The following is a 24,285-nucleotide window of genomic DNA, read 5'->3' as shown; positions in this document are numbered from 1 at the left end:
TTGGGGAAGGTTCGCAAAGGGTGAAGGGCGGGGCCTATATAACCCGCCGCGGGACGCTCCCCAAGCAGATGAGCTTTGACAGAGATGAGTCCAGGAGATGGGTCCAGGAGATGCGCTGGAGACGAGCAGGTGTGACCGAGCCGCCGTGAGACGTGCCGCGCTGCAGGAAAAGCGGACCGGGGCAACACAAGGAGCGCACGAGGCAGCAGTACAGAGAAAGGAACTTCGCCCGCGCAGTTTGGGACCAAAGCTTGGCTTCTTGACGGCGGTGCCTTCTGCCTCTGGCCCGACCGTGCCCAGTACCCGCTGAACCTCCCTTGCCTCTAAAAGCCACCCATCTCCAAGCCATTGCTTCCTGCCTGCATTTCCCCGTGTAAGTGTGATCGTCCGTCTGTCTTTAACGTTGTCCTGGGGTTTATTAATTAAGCTTGTATAGGTAAGCTAAAGATTTCACTGTGTTTCTGCTCTTTCCATTTTCTGAATATAACCAACTGCTCTCTTTGCTTTGGCTTGTGTAAATAATTAATAAAACCTGTTATTCCTCCGTACGTCTTCTTCTTCTTCCTCTTTACATTCGGTCGCTTTAGAGGTTTCCAAATTGAATACCTGTGGCGCGATTTCGGCCAACGTCCAGGAATCGGGTTAGTCGGGGTAACTGTTCGGCCGCGGTGCCTCTGCTCGGCAAACAACATCCTTTTCCGCAGACCGTAACAGTATTATTATTTCCTCGTTTTATCACAATTTAGTGGTTCAGTCATAGCCCCATGTCTGGACAGGAAGTGGAGATAAATTAAAAAGCTCTATTACTGTGAGATGCTCCTTGTTCTGACTACTTGGTGATCATGATTTTTTGTCTTATCATTTTAAACATTGTCATATTAATTTAACAACAACAACAACATGCATTTTAAGGCCATTTTCCCTGCGAGAGTGGGGGTTAGCCTTGCGGTCCCCATGACAATCTTCTCCATTTTGCCCTATTTTCTGCATCTCTCCTTGTTAACCCCTTTGCCCGCATTTCTTCTTCCACCATCTTTAGCCAAGTCTTTCTCGGTCTTCCCCGTCCTCTACTTCCTTCTACATTCATTTCCATCACTCTTCTCAACCAGTCACTTTCATCCTTCCTCACCACATGACCAAACCATCTCAACCTGTTTCTCTTCGCAGCATCAATCACAGGCTCTATTCCCATCATCTTTCGCAATTCATCATTTCTCTTCCTCTCTCTCAACGATACTCCGCACATCCATCGCATTTCCACCCTTTCCAGTCTTCGTTGCTGCTCTACGTTTATTACCCATGTCTCTGTCATGACATGACATGTCATGTCAATGTGAATATCTATGTCAATGACATGTCATATCATTTTAATTTAACAGATGTGATAAAAAGAACTGTCTGGAGACCCACATGGTGGTCAACTTCAAGCATTGGATGGTGCCAAACATCGAACACGAAACGCCAAACATGAAAAACGCTGAGTTGCAGAAGAAATTGGAAGAAAATAACTTTGAAATGTTTAATTTGAAGCAGCGTCAGTAGCAGGGAATTGTTGGTTCGAAGACACACACAATTTAATTACATTTCTCTATTTTCTATAAATGTTATGTAAATTTAATTTGTAAATTCAGTGTAAATATTCAGTCAGTGAGTGTAAATATTCAGGGGTGTCAAAGGCCGAAGGGGTTTAAAGGGGTGTAAATGGTCGAAAGGGGTAAAAGTGCTGTAAATGGTCAAAGGGGTTTAAAGTTGTTTAAGGGGGTTTAAAGTGTCCAAAGAGGTGTAAAGGGTCGAATGGGTGTAAAGCGTCAAAGGTTTCTAATGGTGGGTAAAGGGTCGAAGGGGTCTAAGGGGTGAAGAGGATTGAAAGGCCTCGATATATCCTCACACCAGCCTCGATCTTGCATACAAAAAAAAAAGAAAAAAAAGGGGATCTGAGAGGTGTAAAGGGTCTAAAGGGGTCTAAGGGGTGTAGAGGATTGAAAGGCCTCGATATATCCTCACACCAGCCTCGATCTTGTATGCAAAAAAAGAAGAAAAAAAAGGGTATCTGAGAGGTGTGAAGGGTCTAAAGGGGTTTAAGTGTTGTAAAAGGTCTAAGGAGTGTTAGGGGTCGAAAGGGATGAAAATGGTCAAAGGGGTGGGTCTAAGGGGTGTGTGCAAAGGATCGAAAGGGGGTGTGAAGGGTCAAAGAAGTGTTCAGGATCTAAAGGGGTGTAAAGGGTCCAAAGGGTCGAAGGAGTGGGAGGGGTTAAAAGGCGTCTAAGGGGTCTAAATATGTTCTAAAATGTGGAAAGGGTCAAGGGTTTCTAAGGGGGTGTAAAGGGTCTCAAGGGGTCTAAGGGTTGTAAATGGTCGAACAGAGTCAAAGGGCTTTAAAAGGGTATAAGGGATGTAAAGGGTCAAAAGTGGCCTAAGGGGTGTAAAGGGTTAAAAGGGGTATAAGGGGTCTAAAGATGTTCTGAGGGGTGTAAAGCGTCTTAGCCGAAGGGGTGTAAAGGGGCAACGAGTGGGTCACCCATGGGAATCAGACGGGCATGGACGTGTGTGACATTTGGACATATTGAGTTAGATGCTGCACCTGTACATTCAGTTTCACAAAATGGTTACTGGCAATTTATCAGATGCACAAATGATGTCATCTACACAATGTATTTACTTCTGATAACATGTGAATGCATGTGCGTGCACACACACACACACACACACACACACACACACACACACACACACACACACACACACACACACACACACACACATATACACACACACACATACATGCATACACACACACATCTCGTTTTTTCATTTCTGTTCCTCACAATTCTATCTCTCTCTTTTATTCACAGACACACACAGACACACACACACACACACACACACACACACACACACACACACACACACACACACACACACACACACACACACACACACACACACACACACATTTAATTAATTGTGCAGTGAAGGTTGTTCATAAACTTAAATATAAATAATTTAAAGGATTGCTATAAATGATGTTAATTTCACGACATCCCATATTCAACTTTATTTAATTGTAAACCTCAAACATAGTTTCTCCACCGAAAGCAGGAACCTTAACACGTAAGCAATTGACTAGTTCCCCGACTGCATGGATCATCAGCTGGGCACCGTTCTCCCTCGAGGTTTCGATCCTTTCAGCCCAGGACCTCTCCAAATGGCGGATCCACAACCTCGACCATGGATCCACATCAATTGATGGTAAATCAGTAGATCCACAACCACACACACACACACGTACACCCACAAACACATATATACACACATACATACATACATACACACACAAACATATATATATATATATGTATATATATATATATATATACATACACACACACACACACACACACACACACACACACACACACACACATATATATATATATATATACACACACACATATGTACACAGAGACACCCACACACACACACACACACACACACACATATATATATATATATATATATATATATATAACAACATGCATTTCAAGGCCATTTTCCCTGTAAGAGCGGGGGTTAGCCTTGCGGTCCCCATCACAATCTTCTCCATTTTGCCCTATTTTCTGCATCTCCCCTTGATAACCCCCTTGCCCACATTTCTTCTTCCACCATCTTTAGCCAAGTCTTTCTTGGTCTTCCCCGTCCTCTACTTCCTTCTACATTCATTTCCATCACTCTTCTCAACCAGTCATTTTCATCCTTCCTCAACACATTACCAAACCATCTCAACCTGTTCCTCTTCACAGCATCCATCACAGGCTCTATTCCCATCATCTTTCGCTCTTCATCATTTGTCTTCCTCTCTCTCAACGATACTCTGCACATCCACCGAACCATTCGCATTTCCACCCTTTCCAGCCTTCGTTGCTGCTCTACATTCATGACCCATGTCTCACTCCCATAAATCATAACACTTCTCACACATGCAGCATACACCTTTCCCTTCAGCTTCAATGACACTCCCCTCCTCATCAGCACGCCACTCAGTTCCCGAAACTTCTTCCTTGCACATCTCATTCGAGCAACCGTTGCCAAGTCTGATCCACCTTCTCCATTCAGCATGTCTCCGAGGTAGCAAAATGTTTTCACACCTTCCAGCTTCACGCCGTCTCCAAGATCCAACTCAACATTTCCACCATCTGCAGCTCCCTCTATGCATACCTTACATTTGAATGTAGCTGCCACACTGGTTAATGACCCTCTCAGACCACTACATTTTTGATGAACCCACTCGGCGCACATTGTATATTGAATGGAGTTCACTCCGACAACCTTCCTGCACACAGCACATGGCCACCTCCCCCACTCAGCGCACATTGTACATTGAATGGAGTTCACTCCGACACCCTTCCTGCACACAGCACATGGCCACCTCCCAGTTCTTTCCACGTCACCACATGCTTTACCATCACCTTCGTCTTTCCTATATTCACCTTCAGACCTTTTGTCTCCATACATTCCTTCCACTTGTTCATCTTTTCCTTCAGTCCATCCATACTTTCCGCAATCAACACCAGATCATCTGCATACAACAACTCCCACGGTAAACCCTCCTTTACGTTCTGAGCCAGCACCTCCATCACAGCTACAAATAGTAGTGGACTTAGTACCGACCCCTGATGCACTCCCACCTTCACCCCAAACTCACCACTGTTCCCGTCCTTCGTCCTTACAGCTGTGCGTGCTCTTTTGTACATTGCCATCACTACTCTGATCAACCATTCCTCCACTCCTAACTTCCTCATTGCCCATGTCAATACTTTGCGTGGAACCCTATCGAATGCTTTCTCCAGATCAACGAACCCAAGAAAGAACTTCTTCCTCTTCTCCATGTACTTCTCCTGCAACTGCCTCACAACAAAGAGCGCGTCTGTCGTTCCTCCTCCTGGCATAAATCCAAACTGCATTTTGTCAATCTTCACTTCCTTCCTTATCCTCCTCTCCAACACCCTTTCCAATACCTTCATTCCATGCTCAAATAACTTTATCGCTCGGTACGAGCCACAGTCCAGAGGGTCACCTTTCCTCTTGTATAGAGGGACGAGGGTACTCAGTTCCCAAACCACTGGAATGCGGCCTTCTTTCACCACCAGATTGCAGATCTCTGTCATTCTCTTCACACCCCAACTTCCTGCTGCCTTCAACATATCTCCCACAACTCCTGTCGGCCCTCCCACTTTTCTACTCTTCATTGCTTTTATCGCTTCCTCAACTTCCTTCTCAGTTATCTTCTCTGCTGGTCCTAAAACTTGGTTAATCTCTATGTTGCCATCCCATTCATTCTCTGTATTCAACAGCATTTCCATATATCTTTTCCATCTTCCTTTAATTCCATCTGGGTCCACAACGATTTGTCCCACTTCATCCTTCAAGCAACTCACCCCCATCACATCACACCTCCCTTTCGCTATCTGCTTTGCAATCCTGAATACCGCTCTCTGACCCTCTCCCGAATCCAAGCGTTCTCCGAACATTTTCGTACATGCCTCCTGCGCCTTTGCTATCTCTTTCTTTGCAGCCTTCTTGGCTGCCTTATAACTTTCATGCTCTGCCTCTTCTGCCCCCGTACCCTTCTCCTTCTGCCACTCCTTGAACTTCTTCCTCTTCTCGTCAATCCTCTTTCCAACTTCATCATCCCACCACCATGTTTCCGAGTGCCTCGGTGGTCCTTTTGTCCATCCACATACCTCACCAACGGCTCCCAACGGACTATCTTTCATTGACATCCAACCACGTTCAAGCTCAACCACATCATCCTCTATTCTACTCAGCCTCTCTTTTAATGCCTCCCTTACTGTCACCTCTTTCAACCTCCACACCTTCATTCTCGGTTGGTACTTCACCCGCCGAGCTCTCCTCGCACCTTTCACCTTATGTCGCAGACAACCAAGTGGTGCTGTGAAACAGCCTCCTCCCCCGGGAACACCTTTGTGTCCCGAAGGTGCCCCCTATCTCGCCTAAGCACCATCAGGTAGTCAACGGTTGTCGTCGACCCACCTGACGTGTATGTAACAAGCTTATTATCCTCTTTCTGGAACTGAGTATTACAAATCAACAAATCGGCTCCATCAGCAAACTCCAAAATCCTTTCACCTTCTCCATTTCTCACACCATATCCGTAACCCCCATGAACTCCCTCAAAATCGTCCATACTCCTTCCCACATGTCCATTTAGGTCTCCTCCAACCACAACAACTTCCTCATCTTTCACATTTTCCATCAGCTTCTCTATCGCACACCAGAACATGTCCTTCTCTTCATCGCTCCGACCAACCTGCGGAGCATATCCCGAGATGACGTTCATCAAGAGCTTTCCAATCATCATTTTCACCATCATCAACCTTTCACTCACTCTAGTCACACTCACCACACTGTCTACAAACTCCTCAGAAAACAGGGCACCAACACCATTCACGCCCTCCGGGCACCCTTGCCACACAAACTTGTATTTCTGTCCCTGCCTACCCTTCACCATTCTCAGACCACTTCTCTTCCATCTCGTCTCTTGCACACAACATATTGTTGCGGACGCGGTTAAAGATGTTATTTTACCGAGCGGTTGGTATTACCGCGACCGAACAGTTATTCCCCGATTAGAACCCGATTCCACCCAAACGTTGGCCGGATCGCACCGCGGCTGCTCAATGAGGGAAAAGACTAAAACGACGAATGCAAAGAGGAAGACGAAGGCAAAGAAAGGTTTGGAAATACTACTAAATTTATTTACTATTTACACACATAAGCAAAAAGAAAGCAGTCACGTTTATTTACAGCACATAAGACGCAGGTGACACAGTGAAAATACTAGCTTACCTACAGTCTTAATTAACCCAGGACAGAACAAACAAAAGACAGACTCACGCGGGGAATGATGACAGGAATCGCAGGAGGTGGATGGCTGGAGGTGAACGCTTGGTGGAGCCAACGCGGAGCTTGGTGGAGCTTTGGTGGAGGTGAACGCTTGGTGGAGCCAACGCGGAGCTTGGTGGAGCCTTGGTGGAGGTGAATGCTTGGTGGAGCCAACGCAGAGCTTGGTGGAGCCTTGGTGGAGGTGAACGCTTGGTGGAGCCAAGGCGGCTGGTGGGGGGTTGGTGTGACGGGTTCTCTCTCCTTCCCTCACAAGCTTCAGGACTCTTTCTCTCTCTTTCTTAGTCCCACCCAGTCCAACAACTTCCTCTCTTGCTTAGTCCAACTCAAGGCCTTTCTGTCTTCTGATCTCCTCCCTCCTCGACTCTCTCTGGGGGCCTCTGCCTCGGGTTATATAAGCCCCACCCTTGACCCTTTTGCGAACCTCCCCAAAACGTTCTCTCTCCGCCCTCTAAAGTCAACCCCTCGTTCTGGGTTGGTCGGCAAGGTCTGGTTCACTCCTCCCCTCTATGACGAGGTGGGGACCCGCCTTTCTTCCCCAACCCTGCCTCGTGGCCAATGGTGGATAAAGAGAAAACCGCCCAAAATGCAGTTGGCAATGCGAATGGCAATTGATGAAAAGGGGGAATGGAAGTTTTGGGAGTGGGAATGAAGGGAATCTATCTCTTTCACTTGGTGCAATGGAGTACTTATATTAATGGGAGACACAGCCTTACCCTAAAACACAGAATAAGATATAACTATCGAACAGGGGTATTCTATGATTGGCTGACGTGTATGCTTGTGGACTAATTATGGGACGCCCTTTGACCTTTACACAGCTCCGGAGGCAGGAGGCGCAGAATAACAATAATAATAATAATAAAGCACACAATCAAAAAAAAATACAGTCCTCATATCCGCAACAATATATTCACTCTTCTTCTGACCAATACTTCCACCACTTCTCCTGATCTCCCTGTCATTGTCCCTACATTCCATGTCCCAAACCTCAGAAACTGATCTCCATTCTGGCTGTACCCTGCCCATATGTAGTTGTAATTGTCATGGTTCTCTCTTTGAGGCAATGTTTTTATGGCCGGATGCCCTTCCTGACGTTAGCTCTCTTAGTCGCCTCTTACGACACGCAGGGATACGGTGTACCTATTCTAACCAGGGTACACACCGGGACATATATATATATATATATATATATATATATATATATATATATATATATATATATAAATAAATACAGTATATACACACATACACATATACATGTACACACACATGTACACACACATGTACACCACACTAAGACAAGTTGAACATGTGTAGTTGTAGAGGGTACTGCTTTGACCCCCGACATGTAGAATCTCTGTCCATCGTACGTATCGTGTTCAGTTCAGTCACACACACAACTCCTGAAATGACCATCCCACCTTATGTATCTTTCCATGGTTTACTTTTGTCTTTGTGATTTGTATAAAAATACTGTTTACCAATGTCTTTGTCATCCATGTCAGTGGCATGCACATGGATCTTCGACTGCAAATCGACATGATGGACACAGGACTAGTGAGCAGCTGGTGGGATGACTATGAAAATCGATTGTATGTATGTGTGTGTGTATGTATGTATGTATTTATTTATTTAATATTTTTATTTCTTTAATTTTTTTTATATTACATTTTTTATTCTTTTTTTTATTTATTTAATTCACTTTATTTTATTTTTTTATTTTGGACTTTTCAGGATTGGTTGAACAGTCCTGTTTGGCAAGCTGAAGAATTTTGCAAACACTACTATGACACGTTGGACAAGCGTCGACATGTGAGTTTATAATTTGCGTTAGATCGTTGAATGGTATCCATTTTGGCTCTTTGCTGGTTATGTCTGTGTTGTCTGTTTGATACTTTGGTAAACATGAGACATTCACCATAATTGCTTCATCGTCATATTTCATGTTTTAGGTACTGACTCGACTTTACCAAAAAAGTGCATTGCTGGTGTGGATTGGAAATGCTGTCACGGGTCTCGAGGTAAGGTTAAATACCATTGTGTTGATTGGTGTTCAGTGTATTCATTTTTAGCTCACCTGGAATGTAGTTCTGGGGAGCTTATGCGATGGTGCATCGTCAGTTCGTAAACACTTACAACTTCTTCTCTGAAACCGCTGATGGGATTGTAACCAAACTTGGCACAAATGATATTTGTTGTGTTGTCACTAAAGTTTGTTCACGGCATTAAAAAAATCGGCGTCTCAGGGGTTTTACCGGGGTCAAAGTGGATCCAGGTTTGATCACCCACAAATGAAACAAAATGATACGGAACACCATTGATCTTATGTATTGTCGCGTTCCCGGGGTTACGACCCCTGGGTGACGAATAACCGAAACGAGCTTTAACTCCGGGGCGTATTTCAAACCTTGGCGGGATTGTCTTTGGCGCGTGCGGGAAAGGCCCGAAGCCTTATCTGATCGGGAACACACGTGGTTATTCCGAACCCACAAAACAAAGAAACGAACCAGGACAAGAAAAGTAAAATTCAACAAATAATGAATTTATTAAAAGTAATTGTAAACCAAATAAAATGAATGTGAGGTAAAACAAAATTCTAACTTGAGACGTCTCCACTCACTCGTTTTCAAACAAGGGGAAAACAAAAGTAAAAATAAATAATGTTTCTGCCGGCCGGCACTTAGCTCTGATGATTAAATAGTTAACGAGGGGCTTGATGTTCGTTGAACGCGTCTGGTCCGTTGGTGAAAGGACTGAGCATCGACGCATCCACAATGGCGCAGGTCAAGCGCGCCCGCACACTGACCAAGCAGCAGGCAGCCAAACGTCCACCCGTTCGATCAGAGAGAGAGAGAGAGGGTCCGCTTCTTCCTCTCCATGATCGCACATGAGCCAGGAACAGCCAAACCAGGGACAAAGAACAAAAGCAACTGCCAGATTTGATTGCCAGAACAAAGGAGAGTTAAAAATGCGACCGTTCGCCATGCCCGCCAAGACCAGAAGAGAGCAAGATGGCTTGACTGCGTCTTTTTTCCTTCCGTTCTCGAATGTTTGACGATTGCTTTTCTCTCTAACAATCACCTGAGCCTTGCCCATCACCCCATCGCACCTACACCAATCACGAAGGCCGGGGCGTGGCCTCTTCGCCACACGTCATCGGGGCGAGGCCTAGTCTCCCGATCGAGAATGCCCGGGTGTCTGTCAGCCCTGATGGCATCGGCTGTGAATGGAGCGTTTGTGACATGGCTTTTTATTTGTAATAAAACATCATAGGGAGAAATCACCGAGGGCAACTACACACAAGGGAGTTCATCATATAATCCCTATCTTTTTTTAACACAAGCTCCACCCTTTTGTATGGAGCCATGTAAACACTTAACCGGACATTCAACCCTACTTAGATACATCGAAATGGCTTCTTTGCGACACTCGGAGCATGCTAATCGATACGATTCTATCTCGACTAAGGTATTTCATTCTTTACCCCCACAAACGTAACAGAATGTACACAAATAAACAATTCAATGTTGTGGGTTGAGAATGGATGGGCCCACTGGCCATTTGATGATGAAATACTGCTGTTGTTTGACTCCAGCACGATAGAAAATAATCTCCGATGAACAAAACTACTCTTCAGATGAAGACTACTGTTCTCCATAATGTGAGCAGGGATATGCATTGGTTTGAATATGTTGTGTTGGGCAATTTGTGAGATAAATATGCCATGTGTGTGGTGAGCCTGGGACAATGGGACATCTGCAATATACCTTTTTCTCCTTCCTTCTCCTCTGGTTCTTCAAAGGCCCAAATTAATTGCACTTGTGTGGGGTTAGCCGAGGAAGCGTTTCTGGACCAAGTGTTTTTAGAAGCAGCTGGGTAGACCTGACCTTCGATTGGTGGCAGGAACTTGTCATTTGTTGAAGGGGAACCCAAACGCAATTTCTTTTTTCTGAAAACCATTGAAAAATCATTAATCACGTTTGAATTTAAAGATTTTTTTTTTGGGAATTTCTCTGCCAATAAACAACGTGTGAAAAAAAAAGCCCTAGACCTCGAGTGTCTTTTCGATTTTGTCAGTGATGTCACATTGTGAACTCTTCTTTATCCAAATGGTGACTTTGCATATTGAACAGTGTATTTCGATCTCGGATTTCGATACTGAATCCACCGTCATGAGCAACTCTGAGGTTCTCAGCATGTTGAAACTGATCAGCGCGATTTTGAAGAAACTATTGGAGTCAAAATTAGTGATGGAAAACGATTTTGGGGTAATTGTGGAGCTGTATCATTTTGAGCCATGTGTGAACGATTCAGACAACGATGGCGTTGGTGAAGATGGCGGTGTTAGTACCTCAATGAAGATTCAAAATGATATTTGTAGCCTATTAATTTTTCAGAGATTTTGTATAAATTGATGAATCGGTTGTATTATTCCAGGAGAAATACAGGATGGACATGGCTGAAACGGATACAGCATGGCACGACACTGCCCAGAAACACTCGTACATTGACCAAAGCTTTGTCCCACCATAGCAGGCTGACCGGTGTCCTATATGTTCCAGGATGGCCCAGTTTCATACTTTCCCGGGACGCCATTTGTATCTGTGGTTGTGCTGTGTCCGTGCTGTGTCGTGGCATGTCGATGTCCCACCCCAGTGGAGGAGGGGAGGGGTATGGGGTAGTGGCGAGGTGAGGTCAGTTGCCAGCAGGCCAACACGGGTGTTTGATTCACTGCTGAAATCATCTGTGCACACGTGCTGATAGCTGGTTAAAGATGGTCTTACAGTTTTGAGCGATGGCTGTTTCTTCCGCCTCATTGTGGGAATGGTGTCCTCCCTCAATCGTGATGGATAACCACAAGATCTATAGCCATCTCTGTTGTTTCAAAACAGTGCTCTGTGAAATGTTCCGAACACAAAAACGAACATTTTGTAGGCACTATCCACATTCTGGTGTTTCGGACAAACCTCGTCCAATTTCTGGCAACCTTTGTATCGTTCGGCCATTGGTGTAGTATTAAGCCATCTTGGTTTGTGTACTATTACACTATGGCGCACACTATATATACTGTAACTACCAAGGACGCATCGACCTGACATATTTGTAGAAATTCGAAGATTGTTCGTCGTTTGAGTTAAATCGTACTGCGATGTAACCTGTAGACAGTACAAATATGACGGGCAACTTCCGGTGTGACGTCATGGCTAAATGTGAAGAAGATTTCAACTTTTCATCACAAAATTACCCACTTTTTAAATCAGAAATGGAAAAAGACACGTCAAATCTATTTTGTAGGGTATCGATGGATAGATTAGCGTCAGGGAGGTCTGCGTATTTGGGTTCCCCTTCAAGGGTGCTGTTGATAACTCGTCCACTCTTCATGCATGATGCTGCAGGATCTTTAATCCTGGCAAATGGGTGCTTCGGCTTGTCCTTCCAACAGACAGTGCACACTGATGCCTTGCCCTGCACAAGAAACACCAGGGTGACAGTTTATATCTGGGTCGAGATTCAGAACCAGGTGGGTGCGCATACCTCCAAGCTGTCTTGCCAGCCTCTTGTGGTACTCCTAAATTGCTTCCATCCCTTTGAGGTATCCCTAAATTGCTTCCAGCCCTTTGAGGTATCCCTAAATTGCTTCCAGCCCTTTGAGGTATCCCTAAATTGCTTCCAGCCCTTTGAGGTATCCCTAAATTGCTTCCAGCCCTTTGAGGTATCCCAAAATTGCTTCCATCCTTTTGAGGTATCCCTAAATTGCTTCCAGCCCTTTGAGGTATCCCTAAATTGCTTCCAGCCCTTTGAGGTATCCCTAAATTGCTTCCAGCCCTTTGAGGTATCCATAAATTGCTTCCAGCCCTTTGAGGTATCCCTAAATTGCTTCCAGCCCTTTGAGGCATCCCTAAATTGCTTCCAGCCCTTTGAGGTATCCCTAAAGTGCTTCCAGCCCTTTGTGGTATCCCTAAATTGCTTCCAGCTCTTTGAGGTATCCCTAAATTGCTTCCAGCCCTTTGTGGTTTTCTCCTGCTTCGTGGTGGTTCTCATTCGTACAAAATTACTTGACATCGACTGTCTAGTTGTAACTTCTTTTTCTTGTGTGTAGTGCCCTCAGAGAGTATTTACACCCCTTGACTTTTTGACATTTTGTTGTGTTACTGCCTGGATTTAAAATGGATTAAATTGAGATTTTTTTTGTCACCCATCGACACATGAAACTCGTAATGTCAAAGTGTATTTTTATTTTTAGAAATGTTTACAAATTAATGAAAAATGAAAAGCTGAAATGACGAGTAAATAAGTATTCAACCACTTTGCTATAACATTCCAAAGTGATCTCAATTGCGTCCAGTTTCCTTTGATAATCCTTGAGATGTCTATCCAACTTGCTTGGAATCTACCTGTGGCTAATTTGATTGATTGGACATGATTTCGAAAGAAACACACTTTTCGATATGTAAGGTCCCACAATTGACAGTGCATGGCAGAGAAGAAACTCTACCACGAAGGCCAAGAAACTGTCCGTAGATCTCCGAGATACAATTGTAAGGAGGCAGAGATCTGGGGAAGGAGATAAAACAATATAAAACAATATAAATAGGGTTGAAAGTTCCCAAGAGCACAGTGAACTCCATCATTAAGAAATGGAAAGAATATGGAACTACCCAGACTCTTCTTAGAGCTGGCCGTCCGACCAAACTGAGCAACTGGGCAGGAAGGACCTTGGTCAGGGAGGTGACCAAGAACCCAATGACCACTCTGACAGAACTACAGAGTTCCTTGGCTGAGACAGGAACACCTGCTGGAAGAACAACAGTCTCTGCAGCACTTCACAAATCTAGGCTTTATGGGAGTGGGGCCAGACAGAAGCCACTCCTGAGAAAAAGGCACAAGACAGCAAGCATGCCTGGAGTTTGCAAAAAGGCACATGAAAGACTGAGAGCATGAGGCAAAATATTATTTGGCCTGATGAGCTGAAAATTGAACTTTTTGGCCTGAATGCAAAGTACTACATCTGGTGGAAACTGAGCAAAGCTCACCACCTAGGTAACACCATCCCTACCATGAAGCATGGTGGGAGCAACATCATGCTATGGGGATGCATTTCAGCAGCAGGGACTGGGAGACTTGTAAGGATAGAGGGAGCAATGAATTTAGCCAAATACAGGAAAATCCTTGAGGAGAACCTGCTTTAGAGTGTAAAAGGCCTTAGACTGTGGCAAAGATGTACGTTCCAACAGGACAATAACCCCAAACATACAGCCAAAGCAACACTGTAATGGTTTCAAAACAAGAATGTGGAAGTCCTTGAGTAGACCACGTGTAGCACGTAGAAGGACTTGAATCCCATTGAGAATCTTTGGAAAAACCTGAAGATTGCTGTTCACCGAGACTCCCCATCCAACTTGACAGAGCTTGAGCAAATCTGCAAGCAAAAATGGGAGAAACTACCCAAATCCAGATGTGCAAAGTTGATATGGACATCCTCAATAAGGCCCGAAGCTCTAATCACCGCCGAAGGTGCTTTTATGAAGTATTGACAGGGGGGGGGGGGGGGGGGGTTGTTGAATACTTGTGTAAATTAGATATATATGGATTTAATGTAAAATTTATTTGTAAACAATTTAAAAAAAATACAATTCCACTTTGAGCATACAGCCCACTTGGGGATATTTTTACTCCTGTTATTAGAAGTGGTCTCTACATATTGATAATTTGCTGTTCCATTTCAGATGTCTTACTCTTTCGTTTGTTATTCCTTGATTTTGCAGTTTGTGGATGCGTTTGCAGAAAGCTTGTTGTTTGGAAGACAAATGTAACTTCCACAACTCCACAAGAATAAAATGTTCATTTGTGGTAAGATTTCATTTTTTCCCATTTCCACGAGTTTTAAGGCCTATGTGACAGAGTTAAAGAAAGGGTGAGAGGTCAGTGCACGGACGGAAAGGCGTCTGTGGAGAATATGGGTTGACATGGGACAGGCATTCAGACAAGGTTCATGGGAGTTGTAAAAGTCGTGCGTTTGCTGTGAAAGAGTGCTGATTGTAGCACGTAGAAGGACTTGGGTGAACAGATAAGGAAAGATTATTCCACAAAAGGGAGTGAAGGTGGATGAAAATATTTGCTCTGGAAATGCTGCCAAAGTTATTGGAAGAGCAGGTTTGACCTGATGGAGCTGGGAATCGATAAATGGCTGATAAGGGTAGAGGTACAACACGAGAAAGAGGTGATGGAATACTTTAAAGCCGTCAACCTGACTGTGATGTGAAATAATAATGCCCCAGTTCAGACTTTTCATTCGATGAGAAATTCTGTTGAATTTGGCACTTTCGGGCTGTACAGGCTTTAGGATAGCGGGGTGGGCTAGCTGTGCTCTGGCTCAAAGTGGAGAACCTTGAAGAATGGACAGTGACAGGACTAGGGAGTAAAGCCTTGGAGTAAAGAATAGGAGAGCTACATGGGACCTTTCACTCAGAGATGCTGTGGATGTATAGAATCGTGAAACTGAGTCGATAAATGGATACATTGTACTTAATTAATGTTGAATTGATAGAGCACAGGCGTGACGGGCCAAATGGCCTCTTCCACTTCTGATGTCCAAGTTCCTTAGAGCCTGTGTAGTACTTCAATGCACGAAATGTTTCAGACAAACATGTACATAGACAGATATGTGCTACAAACCAGAAGATTGTTGGAATCTCCTGCACTGAAGCTGAGCATATGGGCCTATCACTTTCCCATTTGTTACGGCCTGAAGCTCACCAAGCCAAGCCTTCAATCACACTGTCTTTATTTATGGATCATCACACGAAAATCTCTTCCCACACATAAAACCAAGAAGGGAGAAAAGAGGGAAAAACCCGAATAGGCCAGTCCAAGAGTAGGCAGGTCCAAGAGTAGGCCGGTCCAAGAGTAGGCAGGTCCAAGAGTAGGCCGGTCCAAGAGTAGGCCGGTCCAAGAGTAGGCCGGTCCAAGAGTAGGCAGGTCCAAGAGTAGGCAGGTCCAAGAGTAGGCAGGTCCAAGAGTAGGCAGGTCCAAGAGGAGGCATGTCCAAGAGGAGGCAGGTCCAAGAGGAGGCAGGTCCAAGAGTAGGCAGGTCCAAGAGTAGGCCGGTCCAAGAGTAGGCCGGTCCAAGAGCAGGCCGGTCCAAGAGCAGGCCGGTCCAAGAGCAGGCCGGTCCAAGAGCAGGCCGGTCCAAGAGAAGGCCGGTCAAAGAGTAGGCCGGTCCAACAATAGGCCCCAGGGCAGGCCCAACAGTAGGCCCAAAAGTAGGCCCCAGAGCAGGCCCAGTGGTAGGCCCCAGTGCAGGCCCAGCACAAGAGGGTAGGAGTAGGCAAGTCCACGAGTAGGCACCAAGGCAGGCCCAACAATAGGCCCCAGGGCAGGCCTTGTCGTAGGCCCCACGGCAGGCCCAACAGTAGGCACAGTGGTAGGCCTCAGGGCAGGCCCAGCACGAGAGGGTAGGAGTAGGCAAGTCCACGAGTAGGCCCCAAGGCAGGCCCCAGTGGTAGGCAGCAAGACTTCGATCAACGTCACCCTTCAGGTGGAGAGATTGCAGCGGGTTGTGGAGTATAGGCAGGTCCATCCTTGGACCTGCCTACACTCCACAACCCCCAAAAAAGCACTCTGCCATCAGCCCCCCTCCAAAATAGCCACTCAGACCTCTGAATCATCTTCCTGGCCACACCCCTGCCCCACAGCCAATCATAGGTTTACACACATGGACCAAACCACTTGGTCTAACTCACAGGGGGGTGTGGGGGGAAGGAATAAGAAAAAGGTTACAAACCGTAACACATTGCAGACAGGTTGGTGTTCCTTGTCTTCTACCGCATTCTTTTTGGTCTTGCTCCCTTTGCTCGTTCCTTGCTTTGTTTTCCCCCAGGTTTCCGCAGGGCACACGCAGTCCACCATCAACCCCCATCGAATGAAACGATCTAAATCCAGTATCACTGCTCACCTCCACTCATTTGTTCTTCTTTTGTTCCTGCTTGTGGAACCAATTTACACATCCTCTTCAATCCTATTCTTCCTTCCAGGTCTTCAACACAGCTGTTCACCACCATATCAGAACATCCCCATTCCAAAACAATGATCTTTTCTGTCCGCGTTAGCCCGCCTCCCAACCCCACCCTCATTCCAAATTTCCAGTTTTCCCTCCTGAGAGTTTCCTTCTGTACCAATGTTGTCCAACCCATGCATCCTTTCCTGCCCCCATTCCTCCCCACACCCCTTATTTGCCTAATTTTGTCCTTCAACCCTGCTGTGCCCCTATTCCCCCTCCTACCGCCCCCCCCCTCCCCCACACTCATCTACTATTCCTTTTGTCCTGTTGACTTTGTGTACAAAAACGGGAACCTACTCACCAGATTCAAGTACAAAATGTCTCATCTTGGAATGTAACTCTGGAACTTTCGAGCGAGGGCTTTTAACGACCCAGGCTTTTTGCTTTTATTTGATTTGCAGGTGAAGGAAGCAGACAACATTGTGGAGAACATTGGCCTGAATATATACAAGTTGTACAGCCCATGTGATGGCGGTGTGCCAAAGAGCATTCGGTATGTGCAATTGATTTTGTTTGAAGTTTTGTTTATTTTATTTGACCTTTTTCTGATGAACCAGTTGAAGCAAGAGGATGCGTCTTGTTATTCCATGTACAACCCATATGCTTGCTTCTTTGATGACCTTTGGCTGGGGGGAGGTGACGTTTTGAAAGAATGTTTTCTGTGTTTGTCTTGCATTCTAGTTCAGAAGGGAAGCAATTGATCATCCCACATCCAGGGCATCTCTTTTCTCAACACAAATCTCAACAAACGTGGCCAAAAGGTAAACACCTTGTCCCATATCACAATTACTTTGGCCTTGTTCAGCTCTTTCTGCTTTCTTCGAAGCAGTGAGAGAGCTCATTTGGTAGCTTCTTTTTTTTTTTTTTTGCCGTTGAGCTGTCTCGCCAGGGTTCGATCTGTGGCAGGGACAAACTTGTTTTAAAAAACCCCAAAAAATAACCACTGTTCTCATGATGCAATGGCAGTAGGAGCACCTCTTTCTTCAGGTATGGATGTAACGCTGTCTATAACTTCTACATTTAGGTTGTGGATGTGAAAGATCCTGTGTTCCCTTTCAAAAGTAGTAGGCATGAATATTTAGCGCTGGAAGAGCCCAGTTTGGGCATTCCCATTTTAAAAATATTTTTGCTCCGACGAAGGTTAACCTTTACAAAGTGTATCAGTGTCGCTTTGTTATCAGATTTGAGTGTTCACACTGGAAAGTGGAGAAGAGCATGTTGATGCATCGCATTTGTGTTGCACTCAAAAATACAAGAAAGTGCGCTGATGAATGGTATTTGAGTGTATGCACTCAAAAGTGTGTCGTACAGTAACATGATTGTTCATCTCTTCACCTTCAAACTAATGCAAATTTTAAAGTGAGCTTTGGTGAAGAAAAAGTGTAAGCAGCAACTTGCATTATTTAGAGGGCAGACAATATCCACATCGATTTTGGGAGAAAACGACGCTGAGTCCAGTCACAAAAGTAAAGTGCATCAATTTGCATCATTGTGTCCATGCTTGACATTTACGGACGTTGGACGCTGCACACGAAAGATCTTGTGCATTGGCAAAAAAAATCTTCCCTGCGAGTTGTCTTGGTAATTTTTATTTGTAGCAGCGCTTGGGATGAAGCCAATAATGTGCATTATTTTTAGGATATATGTGAAACCATTGCATTTTTGGCCCTATCTCTCAATGGTGAAACATCACTTTAAAACAAGTTTGATTTAAATCCCTTCAACTGTTTTCACCAAACAGGATAGGTTTCACATCGATCGGTGAAGCAGTTTCAGAGAAGGGATTTTTTTTTAAATATTGGCTTTCAAGCTGATATGGCTGCCACTCCACGTGATCGGATCAGGATCAGGATCGGATCAGGATCAGGATCGGATCAGGTTTGTTTTGTTTATCCGATATGGCTGCCAGACCACGTGACCTACGACGTCATCATTTTCAAACTATATGCAACAATAGTGTTGGATGACATGTTTAAAATTTCACATTGATAAGGTAAGCTGTTTCAGAGATATAATTATTTAATATTTTCCTTCAATCAAATATGGCTGCCACACCATGTGACCAAAGATGTTTTCGTGATCAACTTTTAATCGCCATGCTTAGTCAATGACACATGTAAAGTTTTGAGTCAATCAATTTGGTGGTTTGGAAGAAGATATTTTTAAAAGATTTTAGGTTAAATCCAATATGGCTGCCAAACCATGTGACCGATGATGTCATAAATTTAATATTGCAATACAAATGGGTCACAGATCATGTGCTGCAGTTTTAGATTTTTAGGAAAAGGAATTCGATTAAAACATATTTGGCTGGTATACAACTTCACCGATGGTGTCACCATTATCATGCTTTTGTTCCCCATTGGGAGTACTTGACAATGTGGCAAGTTTCAAATTTTTCCATTCAGCGGTTTCCAAGAAATAATTTTTTATTTTTTTTACGTTTAATCCAAGATGGCTGCAATACCACGTGACCTATGACGTCAGAATTATCAAAAAAAGCATTCTGCATGGGTGTCACTCCTATCCTGAACGTTTCGCCTCAATTTCGGACATGTAGTTGCTGATTAAAAAAACGAGGTTTAGCCGGTACGGATGGATGGACGTACGTACGTACGTACGTACGGACGGACGGACGGACAACCCGAAAACATAATCCCTCCGGTCACCTTCGGGGGTGGAGGCATAAAAATATTCATATCTGGATCCAGATCCGGATCTTCACCAAAATTGAATCAGTTTTTCCTTATCACACACCGAACCTGTCCACCATGTTTTGTCAGATTCCGTCCACAACGTTTTGAGATATTATGCTATATATTGTTTTTGGCCCCATCTCTCAATGGTGATGAATCACTTAAAAAATTGAAAAGCTCTCATAACCGGATCCGGATCTCACAAAAATTTAATAAATTGGAAATTTGGAAATTTTGGAAAAAAAATTGAAATTTTGGAAATCACAAGCTTCTGATGTTTTTTTTGTTTATAAATCCCATATTCTTAAAATTTAATTTGTGAGAATATATATATTCTAGTACAAGAAAACAGGATGCAAGCAATGGCAATTTGCACAAATTGATTGGCAGGCAGCAAGTGCTCTTATTGATTATTTTATCCGTTTTGTGTTTGCTGGATAGCCGAGAGATGTGTGCACTCCGCTTTCAGCTGTCTCAACTCAACCCACTGAGAATCCCAACCCAGCTATAAACTATCACCCTGGTGTTTCACATCAATGGGTGCACCATCCATTGGAAGGTATTTAGCCAGAGGACCTTCTGCCAGCACCAGTTGTTGGTTCGCGTTAAAGATCCAGCGATGTCTTTTGTAAAGAGTAGATGAGTTGGCACCAACACCTTCAACAAATTACAAATCCCTGCCCTGACTGACGACTGAGAAGGTCACGACAAACAACCCAGCACGGCCACAGCAACCCGGCTCAGGCATAACCACAACACAAGGTAGTTGATGCCAAGCATCTCACCTTCTCAACATGGAAGGCTAATGTAACCATTGATTACCTTGGACTACCCAACAAGGTTTGCTATACTTGTCAACAATGTGATGCTTTTTAGCTCACCTGGAACGAAGTTCAAGGGAACTTATGCGATGGCGCGTCGTCAGTCCGTCCGTTTGTCCCTCCGTAAACACTTGAAACTTCTTCTCCGAAGATTGCGACCAAATTTGGCACAAATGATATTTGTTGTGTTGTGACTTAGGTTTGTTCACAGCATTAAAAAAATCGGGGTGAACTTCGTTTCCCTGAACATTCTCCTGAACAATAGCATCTTCTATCTATATTCTATACTATGACACTTTGTGTGTGTGTGTGTGTGTGTGTGTGTGTGTGTGTGTGTGTGTGTGTGTGTGTGTGTGTGTGTGTGTGTGTGTGTGTGTGTGTTGGTCGAATTGGATTTATTTTTTTTTATAGTGCCTGAACACTCAGCTTGGGGTGTTAATTCCACCATTTTGTCCGCACATCTCAATCATGCCTTGCCTCAGAACAGGTCGGTTTCTGTCCAATAAAGCTTCATATCCACGAATGGTAATATCGCTGATCTTCATACCTATGATTTGCTGTATTCCTGTATACATCACAATGCTTACAAACACCAGTGTTTGTGCCTTTATTTAATTTCCGCAAAGCTTGATAATCTCTTCGTCTGAACCAAATTTGAAAATTTTAACTGCTGAATTGACCTCAGCAGCAGTTCCGACTGTTAACAAGTAAACAAAAAAAACCTTTTCGGGCTGCACACTTTTATCTTCAAGTTCCCCTTTTCCCAGCAGGCAGCAATAATTCAAAACAGGTCTCTTGACCTGTTTCGGTTCAGTTCAGTTCGCGGATGTGTACATGTACCTCACGAGCACACCAGGTATGAAAGTACATCCGGGTACTTTCACCCTCTGACACTTGACAACCGAAGGGCCGATGAAAGCAAAGACGCGTAGCAATGTGTGCGTACATGTGTAATGTGTATACATGCGCGATACACACAACAGTTACTTATGTTGCGTTGCAGCTTTCACTGAATTTATGAACGGTTTGCTATTTTTTCGCAAGTTCTTTTTCGGGAGAATATTTCAGTTTGTTGTACATATCCTATGCGTCTTCATCAGTTGTCATAGAGTTAAAATGCCTCGAAACTGTATAGCGTTTGGCTGCCATAATCACAGTCTGTCGAGAGATAAGAAACAATCTTTCTTTGAAATCCCAAAACGACTATGCAGTCCAGAGAGAAGAGACCGGTGGTTGGCCGCGATCAGCCGTGAGAATGAAGATAGATCCCACTGGCGTCCAGTCAATTCAAGGACGATCTGCTCTGATCATTTTGTCTCAGGTAAGGTTTATGATTATTACCGTTGCATGTTTGGGCGACAGTGAAGTTAAATAAATTATTGCAAATTTAAGGATAATGCTTGGCTGAATGAGTGATATTTTACTGTTATTGTTAAAGATGTCAAGATGTCACTATTTCTCATTTTGTGTTTGTTTGCTTAATTTTTGCAGGTCGACCTTCGAAGGATGCACTTCATCCTGATTATGTGCCGTCGATCTTCCCTCATCGTCCTCACAGCCTACAGAAAGCAGAGCACAGCCTGAAGCGACACCAACGCCATGAAGACACATCTTCCAAGCGAAAATGTAAACAGCGATTGGACTTTGAGGAGACTTTAAGTGAGAGAAACACTGCTACTAATTTAGGTGTTGCCCTTCTTGATGAGCATAGAGCACAGGCAACTGACAATGACAAATCAACCCAGACACATGAAAGTCGAGAGCAAACACGAATCACAAATCTTCATGAAGAAATTCAAAATTTGACACAGGAGAAGGAGGAGGCCATTCAACATCTAGATGAACTTAAAGTTCGATACAAAGGAGTTCAGCTATCGAGTTGTCATTAAGGACAATGATGCGAAGTCCCGTTTTTACACAGGTTTGACATGGGCTGTGTTTCTTCAGACTTTCAATTTTTTGGCTAGCCATGTGAGTGGGAGGACAAAGGACAGTCTAGCCTCCATAGATCAGTTCTTCATAACTCTTGTTCGACTTCGCCTGGACTTGCCATTTGAACTTATTTCAGATATTGCTGCTTGTGGGGAGACCACAGTTAGAGACTATTTTTGGAAGTGGATCGATGTGATGTATGCTAAATTGTCATTTTTACTCAAGTGGCCAGAAAAGGATGCAGCTGCACAGACACTTCCACCAGAATTTAAAGTGTTATATCCACGTTTGACTGGCATAATAGACTGTTTTGAGATTTTCATTGAAAATGCAGGAAATCTACTAGCGTGTCAGCAAACTTACTCCAACTACAAAAAACATACGACGGCAAAAGTTTTCATTGCATGCAACCCTTTAGGGGCAATTACATATTTGTCAACAGCATGGAGAGGTCGAGTGTCTGATGTTGAACTTGTGCGCCGTTCTGGGTTTATGTCTCCTGAACTTCATTGGCCGCATGACCAGATTTTGGCAGATAGGGGGTTCACTCTGCAGGAAGACTTTGCTGTAATATGTGGGGTGTAACTAGTGATACCTGCCTTCACCAAAGGAAAGAAGCAACTGTCGGCATCTGAGGTTGAAGTATCACGGCAGATGTCCTCCATCCGCATCCATGTTGAGCGGGTAATAGGACTTTTAAAGAAACGCTACACAATTCTCCAAGGGACTTTGCCTATCCAAATGATAAAAACTCTAAAAGATGAAACGGACCAAGTGGGGGAGGCAAGCATCGATAGACTGCTAAGAGTATGTGCAGTGTTAGTCAATCTTGGTGGAAGCATTGTATATAGAGGATGATGGCTTCATTTGCTAATATCAAATTGTGTACAGATTGATGTCATACTGTCACATGTATATTGTTATTTGTTCTTTCTTTATTTGGTTCAGGTTCTTTCCAGCTCACTCCATTTAAGCTTAGTATTTTGTTCAATGTACACATTTGGGACAGCCCCTTAATAAACATTTGCAACTGTAATTTGTATTGTTTGCTGCAATTATTCTTTAAATTTCTTGGAGTTGTCGACTGACTAGAATGTGATGAGAGTTGCCTTTTAAGTGTTTCATTTTTAGTCATTGATTTTGTCGAGATGTGATTTATGCTTATTTTTACCTGTAAGTAATGTAATGCGTGCATATTCTGTTTGTAATTTGAAATTGTGTATGAGCAATATCTGTGCGAGTATGCGAGTTTGGCAAGACGTGTTTTTTTCTTTGTTTCATTTTTTAAGTGCAATCAACAAACCTATCCACTTACTATTGGAAATTATAAGGTACCCTTAATGTACCTTTATGTTGGTAAATACAAACAAATCTAAAAATAAGCACTTATAACAAAAGTGTCTTCTAAAAGTGTTGGAAAACATTTCAATAACCCGTTTATATGAATCAATGATTTTGGGGGAGGATCATATAAAATAATGAATATAAGCTGGAATGAACCTTACTTAAAATTAACGCATTGAATTTCTGTTGCTCCAATCACATGCAATAAAATACACCCACACACAAAATACAACGAACTTCTATCTGAATCGGTGATATAAATGAAATACTTCAAATGGTAGTGATATAAAAAAACACAATGGTGTTATTTTGGTTCGAGCAGTGAATATACATTTTCTTCTATAAATTTATTTCAACTACATGCAATGTTTCTCTTTCAATTAAAAAAATTTTTCATTCACATCCCACCCCTTCACTCCCATTTTCTTCTCAAAAAAAATACTGCACTGTCTCATAACATTTACACATGTGAAAACAATTACAAATATAATGACTTCTGCACAATGAA

The 24,285-nt window shown here is 43.6% G+C and overlaps 2 protein-coding genes across 4 annotated transcripts in view; both read left to right on the top strand.

The window, feature by feature from the left end:
* Nucleotides 1–2,760, top strand: part of LOC144890644 (uncharacterized) — a 13,142-nt gene extending 10,382 nt beyond the window's left edge. The window contains exon 9 of the mRNA XM_078771497.1: nt 1,380–2,760. The gene's annotated coding sequence lies outside the window, so the exon portion shown is untranslated. The remainder of the gene's footprint in view (nt 1–1,379) is intronic.
* On the top strand, nt 2,531–24,285 carry LOC137422278 (lysosomal protective protein-like). 3 transcript variants are annotated; one of them, XM_078771499.1, is made up of 10 exons: nt 2,759–3,249; nt 8,430–8,516; nt 8,659–8,736; nt 8,877–8,945; nt 12,368–12,445; nt 14,691–14,775; nt 17,386–17,477; nt 17,666–17,745; nt 21,713–21,822; nt 21,993–24,285. In XM_078771499.1, exons 6-10 carry the CDS (start codon nt 14,698–14,700, stop codon nt 22,083–22,085), a joined length of 453 nt encoding a protein of 150 aa, XP_078627625.1. In that variant the 5' UTR covers nt 2,759–3,249; nt 8,430–8,516; nt 8,659–8,736; nt 8,877–8,945; nt 12,368–12,445; nt 14,691–14,697; the 3' UTR covers nt 22,086–24,285. The 3 variants fall into 3 exon arrangements, with proteins under 3 accessions (XP_078627624.1, XP_078627625.1, XP_078627626.1); XM_078771498.1 differs by lacking the exon at nt 12,368–12,445 and having other exon boundaries at nt 2,531–3,249; XM_078771500.1 differs by lacking the exons at nt 2,759–3,249; nt 8,430–8,516; nt 8,659–8,736; nt 12,368–12,445 and adding an exon at nt 10,520–10,585.

The sequence above is a fragment of the Myxine glutinosa genome, chromosome 2, assembly GCF_964187855.1.
Source record: "Myxine glutinosa chromosome 2, kmMyxGlut1.1, whole genome shotgun sequence".
Taxonomy (NCBI): Eukaryota; Metazoa; Chordata; class Myxini; order Myxiniformes; family Myxinidae; genus Myxine; species Myxine glutinosa.
This window is presented reverse-complemented; position numbering and strand designations above follow the sequence as displayed.